Here is a 16622-nt window from a genome sequence, read left to right as displayed (position 1 = left end):
GGTTGGGTAGTTACTTTATTAATCCCCGAGGGGAATTTTTTTTTCCGCTACAGCAGCATACAGAAGCAATAAGATAATAATAGAACAATAGAAAAGCAATAAAATAGCAGTAAAATAGCTGTAAAAATATAAAATATAAATATTAAATATAAAATATAAAATGCACAGTGTATACAGTATATACAGTACAGTATATATCTATATATGTTATATACAAACAACCAAGAAACACAGTCAACAGTATTATTGTTATGTGATGGATTTTGCCAGAGGTGAGTTATTATACAGTCTAATTGCGGTCGTCAGGAATGATCTCCTGTATCTGTCCTGCAGCAGGTGGTGGAGAGGGTGGTCAGGATTATCCAATATGGATAATAGTTTGTTCAGCGTCCTCCTCTCCATCACCTTTTCCAGACTATCCAGATTGTAGCAGATAAAAGCACAAACACATAATTGTACAAAATACATAGAACAAATATAATGTGTATTAAATTATACAAACAATGAAAAACCCTGTCAATGGAATTTGTGGTTTTATTGATGCGAAAATGTTCTGTCTCTATTTAATGTAATTATATTGAAAAAAAAAAAAAAAAAAAAAAAATGGTCCCACCCATCTCGACGCACGAAAATGACGTCACGACAGTAAACAAGAGCATGTCGCACAGACAGACTCAGGCAAGAGGTTGTAGTTTTTTTTTTTTAGTTTTTTTTAAAAATGACTTCTCCTTTTTTTGAGAATTAAATGAACTTGGGTATTCACCAAAGTCACGTTTGCATATTTTGAATGAGTATTTGTGTATTTTATTGCTCCTCTGTATTTTTAGCGAGCGAGCCTTGTAAGCTAACATTTCTAACTAGCATAGTTAGCTTAGCATACGGCCACTCACTACTGCAACGTCGTACTGTTTCACAGACATTAAATTACGTTTGGTATAGATATATATAAGTACACCTGCTATCAGACCATAGATTTAAAGCTTGCATTGTTTGTATTTCAGAGATGAACGGTCAAGCAGACGTGGAGGTTGACTACAAGCGGAAATACAAAAATCTGAAGCGAAAATTAAAATTTCTTGTTTATGCAAGTTTGTTGTTTTTTCATTTCGAGCAATCATGTTTCAGTACTTTACAAATACATGTGGTTTTTTGTTTGTTTGTTTGTTTTGTTTTTGCTTTGATTTCGTGTTTGGTTTCCTTTTCCAGGAACAGGAATGCTTTCAGGAGGAGCTGAGGAGAGCACAGAGGAAGCTTCTCAAGGTTTCCAGGGACAAAAGGTAAGATCGTATCTTCATTAAAAAAAAAAAAAAATGTGTGGAATGGATGTGAATGTTTAGTGCAGTAACAAAATAAAATAAACAACTTTCACTTGTTTTCCAGCTTTCTCCTGGACAGATTGCTGCAGTATGAGAGAGTAGATGAAGACTCCTCAGGTGTAGTAGCTGTTGTTGCTGTTGTTTGAAATGCACGCAAGTGTGATGATGTCTTCAATGATGCTTCATCAGTTTTTCTTGTGATCTGCTCCAGATTCAGAAGCAACCGTTTCTTCAGAAAACAGTGAAGGGGAAGGACCCCGGGAGAGGGAACGAGAACGAGATGGAGCAAAGAAGTAAGTTGGGTATTTAAATAAATGTATCAGAAATTGAACCAACTATCACTGATAAAGGCCAGTCTTGAGTAATATGTATGTAGTATGCTTGTACTGTGCAACGAACACCCCGTCGTAAAAATAACCCTCATTTACTGCAGTTATTTTATGGTAATTTACTCTTGACTTGTTGTGTGAAAGGAAGTTGCAATTTTCTTTTATTATCCTCCTATAATGAGAAAGAAGTTACTTGTGCTTAATTTGAGACTTTATCCAACACCAGTAAAGTACAAATAGGATATTTTTAATGGTGAATTTTCTTTGGACTCTTTTTTTTTTTTTTTCCTTTTTCCCCAACTGTAACCAACCAGGCTTACATAAAGCGTAAGACAAGTGTTATATAGATTTATCCATTCAGATTATTTTTGGGTGATAACAGCATCATATGGAATGAGGGTCAAAAAATTACTACTATACATTTTCTTTAAAAATCGATTGATTGATTTAATGTAAATGAGCTAGTCAATACAGTAAAGTAAAACTTTTTGGGCTCTTGCTATTCCATTCAACACATTTCTCTTAATTTGTCATGAACTCTTCTCAGGCGAAAAAGCAGTCCTGGTGCGTGCCTTCCTTCATCATCGTCTCCTCATCTCTCCCTGCTGTCCCGTCCTAGTGTAAATCCCATGCAGTCATCTGGCTCTGGACCCTACCTCAACGCTGTGAGTTTCCATCTGCCCTTTTTATATTTTTCCCACAACCAGCAACTGTAACATTGCTGCCATTGTCATCTTCTAATTAGCAAACATGATCCCTGTTTTAATTTTGCATTATTTTATTTTATTCATTAGTCTGTTTTACCTTTTCCTTTGTTTTTGTTTGACATTTATAATGGCTTCACTGTCTTTGTATTGTTCATTCTTCTGTGTATGTTTCTTTTTTGTTTTTGTGTTTGTCTGTCCGTCCTGTAAATTGCCCTATGACTGTGTGCATGCGTGTTCGTGTGGTCATTTGGCAATCTGGGGCCTGTGTGTGTGTTGGGCAGATGCCCTTCCCACCAGAGTATTTGGCTCCCCCAGCTGAACGAATGAAGAAAGAGAGAAAAACAAAGACGCCTAAAAACAAGAAAGAGACTACGGGGAAGGTGAGAGAGGAAAAGGGAAAAGAAACTGTTCAGAGATAACAGTAATAATACAGATACACCGCTTTATTTTCATTACCTGTATATGAATTTTCCATTTATAGTTAATGACACAGAAGACCACTTATAGTGTGCTATATTTTGGTCACAGTGTATATGCATACAGTAAATATCAGAAAGTAAAAGGTGTCTGCTTTTATGTTCTTCTAGAAGACACCAAAAAACTCTGCTTTGGGTAATTTGATTTTGTTGCACAGTATTGCAGACAGTTTTTCTGGTCAATGTTTTATTCAACGTAAACTTAAATCATTCTAATATTGACATTTCAGAACACTATTGTTGGAGCAACTTCAAGCAGTCGAGCCATTTTAAGTTTGGTACTGTACTGAAGTGAGCCTCTAGTCAGTATAAGTTCATATACATTACGCATGCTTTGTTCTGATTTGCTCTGTGCATCTGTGATGTAGCCATCCATCCGCACTCCTGGTCCTTTCTTCATATCTCCATCCCTCTATCTGTCTTTCCTAACAGTTTTACTTCATTGTGCTCTCCTCAGGTTGTTGCTCCAATGGCAGCTAATTACCCATCGGCCCCTGCGGCTCCTCCAGCAGCCAGCGGCCCCTTCAGCTGGGTTCCCAGACAGATGCTCAGTGGAGATGCAGCCGAGGAGGAGGGTGAGAGTGACGGAGACAGCGACAGAGGAGATGAAGACAGAGGGGAGGGAGATGAGGCCGAACTTGTCATTGACATCCCAAATGAATGAGCCCGAGTGTGTGTTTAGATGTATTTATAAGCAAAGGATAGAGGTGCACATTTGTGTGTATGAGGGGGGGAAAAGGCAGAACTAGACTGAATGTATTTCTTTATTGAGGAGCCCATTTGACATTTTACAAGGAGAGACATTCTCCCCCCTGTGGACTTCAGCTGAACTGCAGTATCACTGTCCAAACAATCTCATGAGAAGTGTTGTTCAAATATTATGTCAAGTAATTAATCCGTGTCAAAGGTACAGTATGCACACTCTCATGGAAGATCCACCTCGACTGGGCTGAGAGGATACTTCACTGTGCGTAGCAGTTTCAAAGTGCCTGCTAATTCTTTTTGTCTAAACAGTCAATCTACAAACTGAATACAACTAGATGGGTCCTTCCTTCACAGAGAGGTGTTTTTTTGTTTTTTATTGTCGAACCACCATCCCAGATTTGCTAATATAGAAGTGCTGTAGTCCATTAAAACTGTTTAATAGATGTTTGGAAGTTCGTTTACTTGTTACAGTTTTGACATCTGACATTTGTACTTATCTATGCTGATATATTTTCAGGTTTTTTCTTATTAATGGTTTTGTATTGACTCTCCCACCCACCACATTGTTTGTCAGATTAAAATGTTAATATTTCAGCTCATTAAATGTTTTCATTTAAAGTTAAATGGTGTGATAGGTTTTATTCACAAATATCACAAAGGCAATTTTATCTTAAAAAAAAAAAAGAAGCTGTTTATTGCTGTGTGTGGTGAGTTTATCGTTGCACTCTTTTAAGTGTTTAAACACGTCTTGTAGTATTGTTTGATGCCCCACCTGAAATGCCACACCCTAAAAAGTCCCATTCCAGAGCTACACTGTCCCATTGAAGTATGTTCTAGTCAGTGTGAGTACTTTCTTTTGCCGTTTTGTTTACTTATATGTTCACCACACTAAAAGTATGATCAAGAAAAGCTTGTGCAAGCTTCAAGTGCATGCTGGTTGTTGCATATGATTTTCTTGGCTTGCTTGCCTCTGCAAAGAAATCCTAACACCAGTCTCGCCCGAAACCCAGGGGTAAGTTAGGCTCATGTTGTCTGAAACTCTTGAGCAATGTGAAGGCAGCCTGGCGGGATTCCATCTCTTCTTGATGTCAAAAAGACTGATAGGTATGTTTTTTTGCTCAGTCTTACACATGCTCACGACTAGGTTTTGAGATTGCATGTCAATTGCTGATTTTCCTGCATAATGATTTTGGAAAGAAGTCAGTGCCAACATCATGTCTCAACAGGAATGTTTCTAATATTTAGGAGGACGAGCTGCAATCTGCAAGCCATGAAAGAGAGTGTGTCATCCTGAAAGGCAGATTTCAAGAATCGCTGCACTCTGGGTGACACAATGACCTGTGACTCTTGACGCTGTCAGGATTAAGTTTTCATGAGGATTTCATGAACAAACTTTGTTATATTTAGAGCTCAGTTGATCTCATTCATCTGGAGTTTTAAGTGAGAAGTTGTGCTTAATTTGGAAGCTGTTCAAAGCACTTGTTTGACTTTATACTGAGTCAGCACCTTGAGGAATGTACCAGAATAATGAACAATAAGAGTTTAAATCACGTAACCTACAATGACCATTGTTGAGGAATGTGGACTTACAGGTAATTGACAGTTTTTAATGGGTGTGAGATTGTGTACCTAACAGCAATGGGAGTTAAAGGTGTAACCATAGAGAGTATGGGAGGGAGGGGGGAAGTGGAGGTACAGTCATAGAGGGTGGTACTGACAGAGGGGGCGAGGCTGTCAGGGAAAGGGAATTGAAGGAGTAAGCAAGATTGTGCCTGCAAACAGATTCACTCTCTCAGAGTACAGCTGGCATTAAAAGAAGAGACATGGTTACAGGCAAACTGGAGGACGAAACAAGGAGCGAGTGAGAAAAACAACAAGCCATCAGCAGCCAAACGTGGCCATCTTATCTTTTCATCTATACACGGAAACCACTGGATAATTTATAAGCCTCTCACTCTGTGTGTGTGTGTGTGTGTGTGTGTGTGTGTGTGTGTGTGCCTGTGTGAGAGGAAGAGAGAGAGGGGAGGGGGTGTGGGGGGGGGGGGCGGGATCTGCTGAGCTCACCACCACCATGCTGTATCCTGCTGCTGTCAGTGCAGCTGCTGCGGCTGTCTGGCTGCTGGCAGTGCTGGGCCCAGGCCTGTCTCTTCCAGCTGAGGACAAGTCAGACTTCACCCTCTGTAGCCACTGCTTCTATAGACAGATGCCTCCTCGAGGAGCCTCTGCAGGGCCACCGCTGCGCCCACTTTGCCACAGACTGCCCGGGGGAGATGCGTTTGCCACTCTGTCCAGACCGACCTGTGACACAGCTGTCTACTCTGCCTTCCATCTCAGCCATGGTGGGACAGAGAGGGAGGGGGAAGAGCTTGTGGTAAGAACACATCTACTGTTTAAAGTTGTAGTATCTATTGAATGATGGAATTTGAAAAAAATGAAGCAGTGCAAAATCCTAAACTGATGTTCATGCATGCAAACAGAAGTCCACTCATGGAAAGTAAATAAGTGCATTTACTCAAGTACTGTGCTTAAGTACAATGGTGATTTGATTTTTATGTTGCTTATTGTACGTTTTACTCCACTTTTATCTCAGTTACAGCTGTGAGTTCCTTTTCAGAGTTAGGTTTTGCATTACACATCAATACATATGTAAAATAAAATGCATTGTGTGGATGGTGAATCAGGGTCCAGCTAGGGCCTATGATGAATATAAACTGTTAGTAGTTCCAAAGAAGAGTCATTTCAACTTGAAATTTCAAAATAAAAATTGGTTTATTTAAATTCTTTTGCATCTGTAGAGGTCAAATAATCACCAATATATAATAATAAATCATCAAAAAAGGTATTTTCCTGCAGGATGTTTACTCCTACTTCTGATGCTTCCACAGTATTACTGGATAATTCTTTGGTGCTTCTTCAAGAATAGGATTTTTGAATGCAGTACCTTTATTTGAATAAAATAACAATACTTTTACTAAAGTAAAGGACCGGAGTACTTCTTCCACCATTGCAGTAAACATAAACAAACAACTCTGGTAATGTACCCTTCATTTCAAAATGCAATATACAGAAAATGGAAATAGATATTCAAAAGTGGATCTCAAATAATACACAAACTGGATTATTTTGTAGAAATGACCTTCACCAAACTGTAACCTTTCAACTCTTGACAAACACGAAACACGATCATAGAGAAACACAATATGTTTACCTAGTGTTATTTGACCAGACATTTGACTTAAATATTAACTGGAATATCAATACATTAACACTTATCATATGAAGTGTATACACTCTACACTCAAACGGTTTGTTTTGATTCTTTTTCTGACAGGCAGAGGAAGAAGAAGTCAACATTGATGAAGCAGTGCCAGCTCTTCTTAGAGGAGGAGGGGATGCAACTCCTCCTGTCTCGCCCACGGACTCCCTTCTTCAAGACTGGGACTCAGCAGTCACCACACTGGTCCAGTCAAGCATCTCTCCCAAGTGCAGCACTTCAGAGGGTGATCTCTACATCCTGATTGGGGCCGGAGGACTCTGGGCTGCAGAGGATGGAGACGAGGAGTGTCAGATGAAGCCACTGTGGTCTGCAGTGTGCTGCACTGTCCCAGAGGGGAAAGGTGGCTTCAGTGTGGGGTTAATCAGAGAGACAGGGGAAGGGCAGAGGCAAGTGAGCGTGAAGGAGCTGGAAGAGATGCTCGGACTGGAAGAGCTATTCTCTGAAGGCTGTCGAGGAGCAGAAGAGGAGACTGCAGGTATCGGAGTGGGACTTCACAGTGAGGGGCTTCCTGGAAATACAGAAAAGATGGAAGCAGATTCTACTAGTAAAGAGACAGGAGATATGGATTCAGACACTACTGGCAAAGAAACAACTGAAGATATCAGGGAGAGCAGAAAGCAATCGATAAGTCAAACACAGGAGGCTGCTGCTGATGCTCCGACAGAGAAAGCTGACGTTGCTGATGTCACTCAAGAAACTTCAGCAGATGCAATGACTTCTGAGAGCAGCAGTGACGAACAGCATGCTGTGACACCTTCAGACACTGTCAGGTCAGAGTATCCTGACTCCTCAGGTGACTATGATACTGTTGATGAACAAGAGACGGACACAAATTCCACCAGCACTCTGGTCTACATCCTCTCCACTTCCCTGTCCATCCTCAAAGCTCCGCTGCGCCCTGTGTTCTCTACAGTCACACAGTTACCTGGACAGGTGATGCAACAGAATAAATTCTAAAAATCGGATTTTACTTTATTTAAGATAAAAGAGGTTCTATAATAATCTGGTGTAAATTGAAGGAATGAATTTAAAAAGTGAAACGTGTTTTAGAAAAAGTCCATGTTCTGACTTTTAGCCTCGACCATGGGTCAAGCTTAAGAAATACTGGATCCAACATTTCCCATAATTCAACACCACACAGCCTTACAGTATGTCGGATCACCCATAGACTGCATCTCCCATGCCACACCTCATTTTGTAACACAGGCTTTTTGTCTCCAAGGTCTAATCCTTAAAATATCACTGTGGTTAGTCTGTCAGACATTAGAGATCCCAATTGTAGAGGCACATTCAACAGCTGTTTTCACAGGTTTAGAACTTATCCTCATGACATAAAATGATCCTCCTGTATAAAATTGGAGTGCCCCTTTAATTTGATCCTTGATAATTAGAAATACATTATGAAATACAAAATAATACATTATTTAGATGACAAGTAAATACAGAAAAAGTTAAAAAAAAAAAAAAACACCAAGGGATGTTTTAAAAGCAAGAGAAGACATAACAGATAAATGCAAAAACAACAAGAGGATTTCATAGCAAAAACATTTCCAATCATTGTGTTTCTGCATTTAAGCTTTTGTCTGATAAAAAAAAAAAAAAAAGATTATTCTTCCCAGAGTTCAGGACAGAAAGCACAGAGATTTTAGTTTGGTGATGTCAAGATACATTTTAACATGTTCAGGTTCAGAGTGGTTAAATAAATCTCCTCATTCCAGTCTGTGGGAGGAGCAGACTGGAATGAGGTGTGGCCAGTATGTGCTGTTAACCCTGCATTCACTGAATTGCCTCAGGACTTTCTGTCATTTTATTATTTACATTCTCTCTAAATCTCACTTAAAGATGAATTCTGCTGTCTCATGTTCCTTCAGGTAACCTACATTCTTCAGGAAGACCTTGGAGTTCTCTCTGCTGTTCCTGGAGAGACCTTCACCTTCCTACACCTTTTGACCTCTGACCTCTTGTCCGGGATGGGCTCAGCAGCAAACATGCTGCTAGGAATCGGTGAGACCTGCTTCTCCAGTGTTTACTATTGCACCTCCTCCATGCTGGGGGCCCTGCTAGACAGCTGCCACACGGGGGTCACTGGCATGGGCACCCTGACTGGAGACACAGTGGGGATATTCGGTGGAGCGTTGGATAATGCTTGGTGGGTGACCAAGTTCTTTGGAGGGCGGCTGTGGGAGCAGAGTGAGGGTTATGTGGGAACAGTGATGTCAGAGATGGGGGGTCAAGCACAAGCTGTAGGTGGAGGGTTGGGGAGGCTGGTATGGAGAAGTGGAAATGGGGTGGGCAATGTGTTCAGGCTGGGAGGGGGTTTAATAATGGGGATGGTGGATGTGGTCTTTGGTGCAGTAAGAGGGGGCTTTGGGCATGAGTCAGAATGAAGGATGAAAGGACCAGGTGACACTATTAACAAACTTTTTTCTCCAGCTTTAGTTTGTACATTTATTCAGCATTTGGAATGTGTGAAAAAAGATAAAACTATCTAAGATGATGTCATTTGATATGCCCTAGTTAATAAAGAAGGATTGCATGATATTTTTAAACCAAATGTTGTAAATTTCAAATGTCTTACACTGTAGGTCTCACACTTCACTGTGGCAAGCTGGCTGTCCAATTAATGTGCTGTATTTGATAGCTGACCTAACTGTGATTTGAAAAACACTGTGCACATTGGGCTTTTGGATGTAATTACTCAAGACAACTCATGAGTGATAATTGTTTTATCTGTACATTTGAATAAAAGACAATGCTGGCTTACCATTGTTATAAATGTGCTTTTTTGGGGGGTATATTCTTGTAATCGATACTGTCCCAGTAGTGGAATGTTATTCAGCACATATACTGTACTCAATCACTTTACTTCAGTTGTACATGTGCTTTACTTGAGGGTTTCCATTATGTCCCTTTATACTTCAAGTCCATAGCATTTCAGAGGGATATATTTTTCAGTCCACTACTTTTAGTTTATTAGTATTACCTTGCTGATTAGGATTTTACACTAGCAGTTTATAAAATATGATGCAGATTAAACTTGATAAAACTATGTAGTTGAAGTTAGCACCAGTTCAACTGACAACAGTAAGTCAACTTACTTCAACAGGTAATTTTACTTATTGCAACTATAGAAATAGTCCAGTCATATGATTTATGACAATTACAGGGCTGTTTATCTTATCATAGATGATTTACTTTTCAATTTAAGTACATTTTACCAATAACACTGATGTAACATTTGAACTTCATTTCTATGAAATGTCATTAAATTGTTGATCTAAATTGTATCTATTTTATTTTATTACCTATTTTTATTATTATTATTATTATTATTATTATTATTATTATTATTATTATTATTATTATTATCATCATCATCATTATTATTATCACTGATATGATTGAATTCAGGTGTTTAACTTGTAATCACATATTTTTACACGTTAGTAATGCTTATCTAAATGTCATAGTCTTGTTAAAAATGGTAAAAACTTTGTATTTTGAATAACTTCCGTTTTGTGGCGGAAGCGACGGAAAAACCCGAAGTGCGTTACGTTGCCGTCTTCGTTGCATCAGACGGCGCAGTCGCAGGCGCAGAGACGGAGAGGACTCGTGGGTCTGTGTGTGTTAACTAAGCTGACGTCTCTTTCTGTTTCATTCAAAGGTACGTGGAACTTTCTACACACATTTAAATGAACAAGCCACTGGTTTCTTAAACACGAACTTTGGATGGAGTTTAAAACAGTGGGTGACGCCGTGTAAAGCTCATCGTGTCGCTGCAAAAACTCCAGTTATAGATTGACTAGCCAAAGCTAACCAACCGGTTTGGCAAATTTCTGACAGGTGGCAGAGATCTGCTCTCCAGAAAGTGAAACAAAAAAGCTAACCTGCTAATATAGCCACGGTCTTATAAAATGATTATGTTGGTTATTTTAATTTTTTTTTTTTTTTTTTTTTTTTTAACGATGAGTGAGTGTGTTTACAAAACATCCCTGCATAACGTTTCCATATATACCATCATAATTGTAGTGGCACTGCTTTACTAAGACGACTGGCAAATACTCCCGGTCCACCATCGCCAGGCAGATCGATAATGTGTTTATCAAACCACAAGCTAATGGCAAACAGAGTACAAAAGGTGGGCAGGTTCAAATCAGTTCACAGTGTGCATCATTTCTGTGTGTCCACCAGAGATGGACACTCTCTACGTGTCCCCTCACTCCGATGACTTCAGGAGCCTTCTGGCTCTCCTCGCTGCAGAGTTTCAACCCTCCTCCCGCCCACGTATCGTCACTGAGGACCTTCCTGCGTCCCTGAATGCCCGCTCTAGACCAGCCCTGGTGCTGGGCGCTGGGGAAGGACACACTGTCCTGAGTGGGGCCAGTGCTGTGGCTTGGTACCTGGCCTGTCAAGGGAAGAGGGCTGGTGTAGACGTGAAGCAGCAGAGCCAGGTGTGGCAGTGGCTCAGCTTTGCAGACAATGAGCTCACCCCGGTGTCCTGTGCTGTGGTTTTCCCTCTGATGGGGGTAATGGGAGTGGATAAGAAGGTATAGAAATGCTTATTTGGATTTTAACGTGTGGGCGACGTATTCTCTGTGTCTGTGTGTGGTCTTATTCTCTGACTTGTGCGTCCTCAGCTCCAGCAGAGTTCCCGTGCCGAGATGATGCGTGTCCTAAAGGTTCTCGATCAGGCTCTGGCACCGAGAACCTTCTTGGTGGGAGAGAGCATCACCCTGGCTGACATGGCCGTAGCTGTGGCTGTTCTTCTACCCTTCAGATATGTATGTGTGCTGTGCAACATGTAGTTTTATTACAGGATTTTGCACTGAGTTGCTGATCTGATCATATGTTTTGTTACTCTTTATGTTTTCAGGCATTGGAGCCATCAGACAGGAAGGCTGTTACCAATGTCACCAGATGGTTCACAACCTGCATTAATCAGCCTCAGTTCTTGAAGGTGCTGGGGGAGATCAGTGTCTGTGAGAAGATGGTGCCAGTCACACCAAAGACAAATGCTGCTGCAAATGCTAAAGCTGCTAATGACAGTCCTGCTGCTGACTCTGCCGATGTCACAGCTAATGGTGAGGGAAACTCCATAAAACAGTATATGAAAATAATATTATATTGGATGCAAGATTTTTGGTGAGTGGGTAGATAGATAGACAGATAGATAGATAGATAGATAGATAGATAGATAGATAGATAGATAGATAGATAGATAGATAGATAGATCTATCGATAGTTTTTTCTACAATGTGGTTATTAAGCACTTGACCCTTGTAACAGTAATAGGGATATTTTACAGTTAATTGTACACACTGACAAAGCCATTGAAGCAGTAAACTTTACTAAGAATTTAATATTAACTGTAAAAAACACATACAACAATTTCTACTGTACCCCAAGCATCTTTTTCTGCAATAAGTTCTTTGAAAAAGGTTTTCATATCCACTAACATATATGCAGATACCAGTATATCTGTTATTGTCCAATATCTACAAATAAAGTTGCCTGGCAAATATATCGGTCGGGCACTATTATATTTAAAAAATGTATTGTAATGTTTCCTCCTTCAGGCCCACCAAAGACAGAGGCCCAGCTGAAGAAGGAAGCAAAGAAGAAAGAAAAGCTGGAAAAGTTTCAACAGAAGAAGGAAATGGAGGCAAAGAAAAAGACACAGCTACCAACAGAGGTACAGATACTCAACTACTACACACACAAATTCTCGTAAAACATTTGTGCAAATGTGAAAACCATAAATATGGACAGAGATCATGAAACTAATTCATCATTTACTGTATAGTAATTTGTGTTGTTTTCTGATTTTTCTCTCAGAAAAAGGTCAAACCTGAGAAGAAGGAGCTGGGAGTGATTACATACAACGTCCCTACACCTGCTGGGGAAAAAAAAGGTGATTATTCTCAGAGTGTGAGTGGACGTGTGTGTGTGTGTAAAGAAGGTTTGCACATAACATTACTGTTCAGGGAAGCTGACCTGGTCACTCCATCCCAACAGAAAAACACAAACATTCATCCTCTTGTTATTAGTTCGTCCACAGGCACAAACATCAATTGCACAAATCCTGTGGTTTCTAAAGGAATTTTTTACAGACTGCCAAGGGCTACAGAGAAGAGAAGCATCGTTCTCGGGGCTGTGTGACATAAAGCACACGGTGTCTGAATAAAACATGTGATAGAATATATACAACCAGGGCATCCTTTTGAAGTCATTTTGTAGGGCTACAGATCTTGCTTCAGGCTTCAGGGTTTGTTCAGTAACAGTACTCAGATTTGAGGTGGTTCTGCACAACTTAGTGTTATCAGACTGCTCACTGTCTGGCATGTTTGGATTCTTGCCAGTTTGATAACCCTTACTTTTTGTTCTTCTGGGTTTTGTAGCTTTCTCAGTTCATAACTGGCTTATTCTCCCACTCAGTGAGGGATTGTATCATGTGAAGAAGTGCACTCTCTATACATCCTCTTTCTTTCTTTCTCCTCTGGTGTCAGATGCGCTTAGTCCGCTTCCTGACTCCTACAGTCCTCAGTATGTGGAGGCCGCCTGGTATCAGTGGTGGGAGAAGCAGGGATTCTTCAAGCCTGAGTACGGGGTAAGAGAGTCGTTCCCCTCACATGATACTAACGCAGCAGAAAATGATTGATCATTTTGAATAATCCGTTTATCTCTTCCTGCGTTGTGTAGAGGAGAAGTATCAGTGAGCAGAACCCTTGCGGTGTCTTCATGATGTGCATTCCTCCACCGAATGTGACGGGATCACTTCACCTGGGTCACGCCCTCACCAACGCCATTCAGGACTCTCTGACGAGATGGTAACTACAAATGGCCTGTTTAATAGCATGAAAATTTAAAGTCTTCATTTTTTTTGCATCTTGGGATTTTTGTGTCCATTTAAACTTCACTTGTTGACGTTGCCATACTCTGAAAGCCAGGCGTTTGAGCTCCTCTATTATCCTGTGTGTGCAGGCACAGGATGCGAGGTGAGACCACCCTGTGGAACCCGGGCTGTGACCACGCTGGCATCGCCACCCAGGTGGTGGTGGAGAAAAAGCTGATGAGAGAGAAGGGAATGAGCCGCCACGACCTGGGCAGGGAAAACTTCATCCAGGAAATCTGGAAATGGAAGAATGAGTGAGTAAAGGAGCTTGTAGGGAAGAGAAGATTTAAAAGAACCTAAGTGGGGGAAATATTATATTTTGTGACTTTGTAGGAAAGGAGACCGAATCTACCACCAGCTGAAGAAACTGGGTTCCTCTCTGGACTGGGACAGAGCCTGCTTCACTATGGACGCTGTGAGTTTTCTGAAACCCCTTAACTGTGGTCTGTTTTAATATCGTTAAATATAATCTGAAGAAATATTATTTTCCTGTTTTAGAAACTCTCCTTTGCAGTCCAAGAGGCCTTTATCCGTATGCATGAGGACGGAGTGATCTACAGGAGCAAGAGGCTGGTCAACTGGTCCTGCTCACTAAACTCTGCCATCTCTGATATTGAGGCAAGTTACTCTGTATTCAAACAGTTTGGTTTAAATAACAACTAATGTGTCTTATTAGAGGGATACCTTTCAAGGCAATTTCCAGCACAGCAAGAAATCACAAACATGTATTGGTCTACTTATCTACTATTATTATTTTAGGGTCTTACTTGGTGCAGTTGTTGAGTTTCAACCAAGATTGGGGCTAGTATATGACTGGACTTTGTAAAAAAAAATGTGAAAGATTTTAAAATAGGGCCTTTTCATATCATTAGAGAAAAGGGTCAGATTGCAGTAGTTAAGAGGGAGCTGAGCTGTAAGGCAAAGCTCTCCATTTATCAGTTGGTCTACATCTTGACCATCATCACCGGTCATGAGCTCTGGATAATGACGGTAAGAATTAGATTGCGGAGCAGCGTGGGATCCCCGGGGACGAGCTGGAAAAATGCGTCACTGCTTTCCATGCTGCCACTGCGACCCCAATTGGACTAAGCAGTTCAGTAGATGAGATCAGATGAGCTTTTTTTAAAATTCAAAACGGATACAGGAAGTCACGGCATTTGGCCGATCAGTGGTGTAACTTGGAACTCAGTGACAGACATTTGTATTTCAAGGGCTGGCTCTGCTGTTGCGATCCAGCCAAAAACAGAAAATTTGAATGTGTAAAAACCTTTGATTGATATGTAAGTATATGTATAGTGTCTATACTATGTACTGTATGTATCCCTCTGATGAAATTGGCTGTATACGACAGAACTGTGTCTGAAGCACCGAGTATTGAAAACTGGAAAACTGAAAATATTGGTCAGTTTTTTAGTCCTATTTACTACTTCTTTGATCTGATATCTCCTTGTTGAAAATCAATTTTGTTGATCTTATACTGTTTAATTCAAGCTAAATTCTCTTTGTGTGAGGACAAAATTTAAGAAAGAGTCCTCCATACTTTGTCACATAAGAAATGATCTTTTTGGTGTCAAAATGTGATTACAAGCAGAAAATGAAGGTGCTGAAAAAGCCCCCTTTATGACCCTGTTATTAGGCTGTATTGGCGACAGATCCATTGTGCCAGTGCTGGCCATGATGTCCTCTCCTGATTAAATGTCCTGTTTGGTTTTCAGGTGGATAAAAAGGAGCTGACTGGCAGGACTCTGTTGCCTGTGCCTGGTTACAAGGAGAAAGTAGAGTTTGGGGTCTTGGTGTCTTTCGCCTACAAGGTGGATAAATCAGGTACACGAAGACGTGGAGAGCGGAGCATTTAAAGACAAATGCTACTTATAATGTCCTTTACCTTTGTTGTTCTCGCTTTGTGTCTTAGATGACGAGGTGATCGTGGCCACAACTCGTATTGAGACTATGCTGGGAGACACGGCTGTAGCTGTCCACCCTACTGACCCCAGATACCAGCATCTAAAGGGGAAAATGGTGCTGCACCCCTTCTGCGACCGCATGATGCCCATAGTCTTTGATGAATTTGTGGACACAAAGTTTGGAACAGGTAGGCATGGTTGCAGGAAAAGGTGATGAGCCTGTGGGCCTTCAGTGTGAATAAGTAATCATAACAAGTCATTAAAGCCAGGCGCCTTTCCTCATTACAGTTTTTTTTTTTTTTTTTTTACACGTCTGCTGTCCCTCTGCACCATTTTCTGTTCAGGTGCTGTCAAAATCACCCCAGCCCATGACCATAATGACTACGAGGTTGGAGAGAGACACAATCTGGCCTTCATCAACATCTTGGATGAGAATGGCTCGCTCATTAACGTGCCTCCTCCCTTCCTGGTATAGTGTCTCATTATCGTCTTTCCCCCCGCAGAGCGTGCAGTTCTACTGTGACACTAAAAGTCAGGCTTCATGGTTTCCTTTACTATTATTTATTTGTGTATTTTTTTTTAAATTTTAACTGTTCTCTCTGTACCCCAGGGCATGAAACGTTTTGAGGCCAGAAAAGCAGTGCTTCAGGCACTCAAAGACAGAGGCCACTTTAAAGAGATCAAAGACAACCCCATGGTTGTCCCAGTCTGCAGGTAAGGCTGGGTTCAAGAGGAGCACAGGTAATTTGTGTTTGAGATTCTTTTTTATAACATTTAGGATCATCTTTTAAACCCCACTGTGTGTCTTCTGTCTGTTAGTCGTTCCAAGGACATCGTGGAGCCGCTGCTGAAGCCGCAGTGGTATGTGAATTGCTCAGATATGGGCAAGCAGTCTGCAGAGGCTGTCAGAGAGGGCCGGCTCAAAATCATCCCTGATCACCACCACAAGACGTGGTTCAACTGGTTGGACAACATCAGGTAATTATGGCTCCCTGATGTTTCTTCTGTTTTATCAG

At 40.8% G+C, this 16622-nt stretch overlaps 3 protein-coding genes across 6 annotated transcripts in view; all 3 read left to right on the top strand.

The window, feature by feature from the left end:
- The first annotated feature begins 605 nt into the window (after positions 1-605).
- On the top strand, positions 606-4157 carry ino80e (INO80 complex subunit E). Of its 4 annotated transcripts, none has more exons than XM_069142417.1 (8): positions 606-685; positions 1002-1084; positions 1207-1277; positions 1381-1433; positions 1528-1609; positions 2193-2310; positions 2634-2732; positions 3286-4157. In XM_069142417.1, the coding sequence occupies exons 1-8, from the start codon at positions 658-660 to the stop codon at positions 3490-3492; spliced, it is 741 nt and encodes a 246-aa protein (XP_068998518.1). In that variant the 5' UTR covers positions 606-657; the 3' UTR covers positions 3493-4157. The 4 variants fall into 4 exon arrangements, with proteins under 4 accessions (XP_068998518.1, XP_068998520.1, XP_068998519.1 ...); XM_069142418.1 differs by lacking the exon at positions 606-685 and adding an exon at positions 689-755; XM_069142419.1 differs by lacking the exon at positions 2634-2732.
- Positions 4158-5592: 1435 nt separating this feature from the next.
- Positions 5593-9586, top strand: LOC138194036 (uncharacterized). The gene is made up of 3 exons (XM_069142416.1): positions 5593-5904; positions 6865-7743; positions 8682-9586. The coding sequence occupies exons 1-3, from the start codon at positions 5605-5607 to the stop codon at positions 9195-9197; spliced, it is 1695 nt and encodes a 564-aa protein (XP_068998517.1). The 5' UTR covers positions 5593-5604; the 3' UTR covers positions 9198-9586.
- Positions 9587-10391: 805 nt separating this feature from the next.
- Positions 10392-16622, top strand: part of vars1 (valyl-tRNA synthetase 1) — a 12791-nt gene continuing 6560 nt past the window's right edge. The window contains exons 1-16 of the mRNA XM_069142414.1: positions 10392-10474; positions 11002-11357; positions 11448-11591; positions 11684-11891; positions 12387-12502; positions 12646-12721; positions 13317-13417; positions 13510-13637; positions 13792-13956; positions 14036-14117; positions 14201-14320; positions 15418-15526; positions 15615-15794; positions 15951-16075; positions 16217-16320; positions 16426-16584. Coding sequence (XP_068998515.1) covers positions 11004-11357; positions 11448-11591; positions 11684-11891; positions 12387-12502; positions 12646-12721; positions 13317-13417; positions 13510-13637; positions 13792-13956; positions 14036-14117; positions 14201-14320; positions 15418-15526; positions 15615-15794; positions 15951-16075; positions 16217-16320; positions 16426-16584 — 2171 coding nt within the window. The 5' untranslated portion in view covers positions 10392-10474; positions 11002-11003. The remainder of the gene's footprint in view (positions 10475-11001; positions 11358-11447; positions 11592-11683; positions 11892-12386; positions 12503-12645; positions 12722-13316; positions 13418-13509; positions 13638-13791; positions 13957-14035; positions 14118-14200; positions 14321-15417; positions 15527-15614; positions 15795-15950; positions 16076-16216; positions 16321-16425; positions 16585-16622) is intronic.

The sequence above is a fragment of the Embiotoca jacksoni genome, unplaced genomic scaffold, assembly GCF_022577435.1.
Source record: "Embiotoca jacksoni isolate LCO1_2020_lvr unplaced genomic scaffold, fEmbJac1.0.p SCAF_11, whole genome shotgun sequence".
Lineage (NCBI taxonomy): Eukaryota > Metazoa > Chordata > Actinopteri > Embiotocidae > Embiotoca > Embiotoca jacksoni.
The sequence above is the reverse complement of the archived record's forward strand: the minus strand, read 5'-3'. Positions and strand labels throughout refer to the sequence as shown.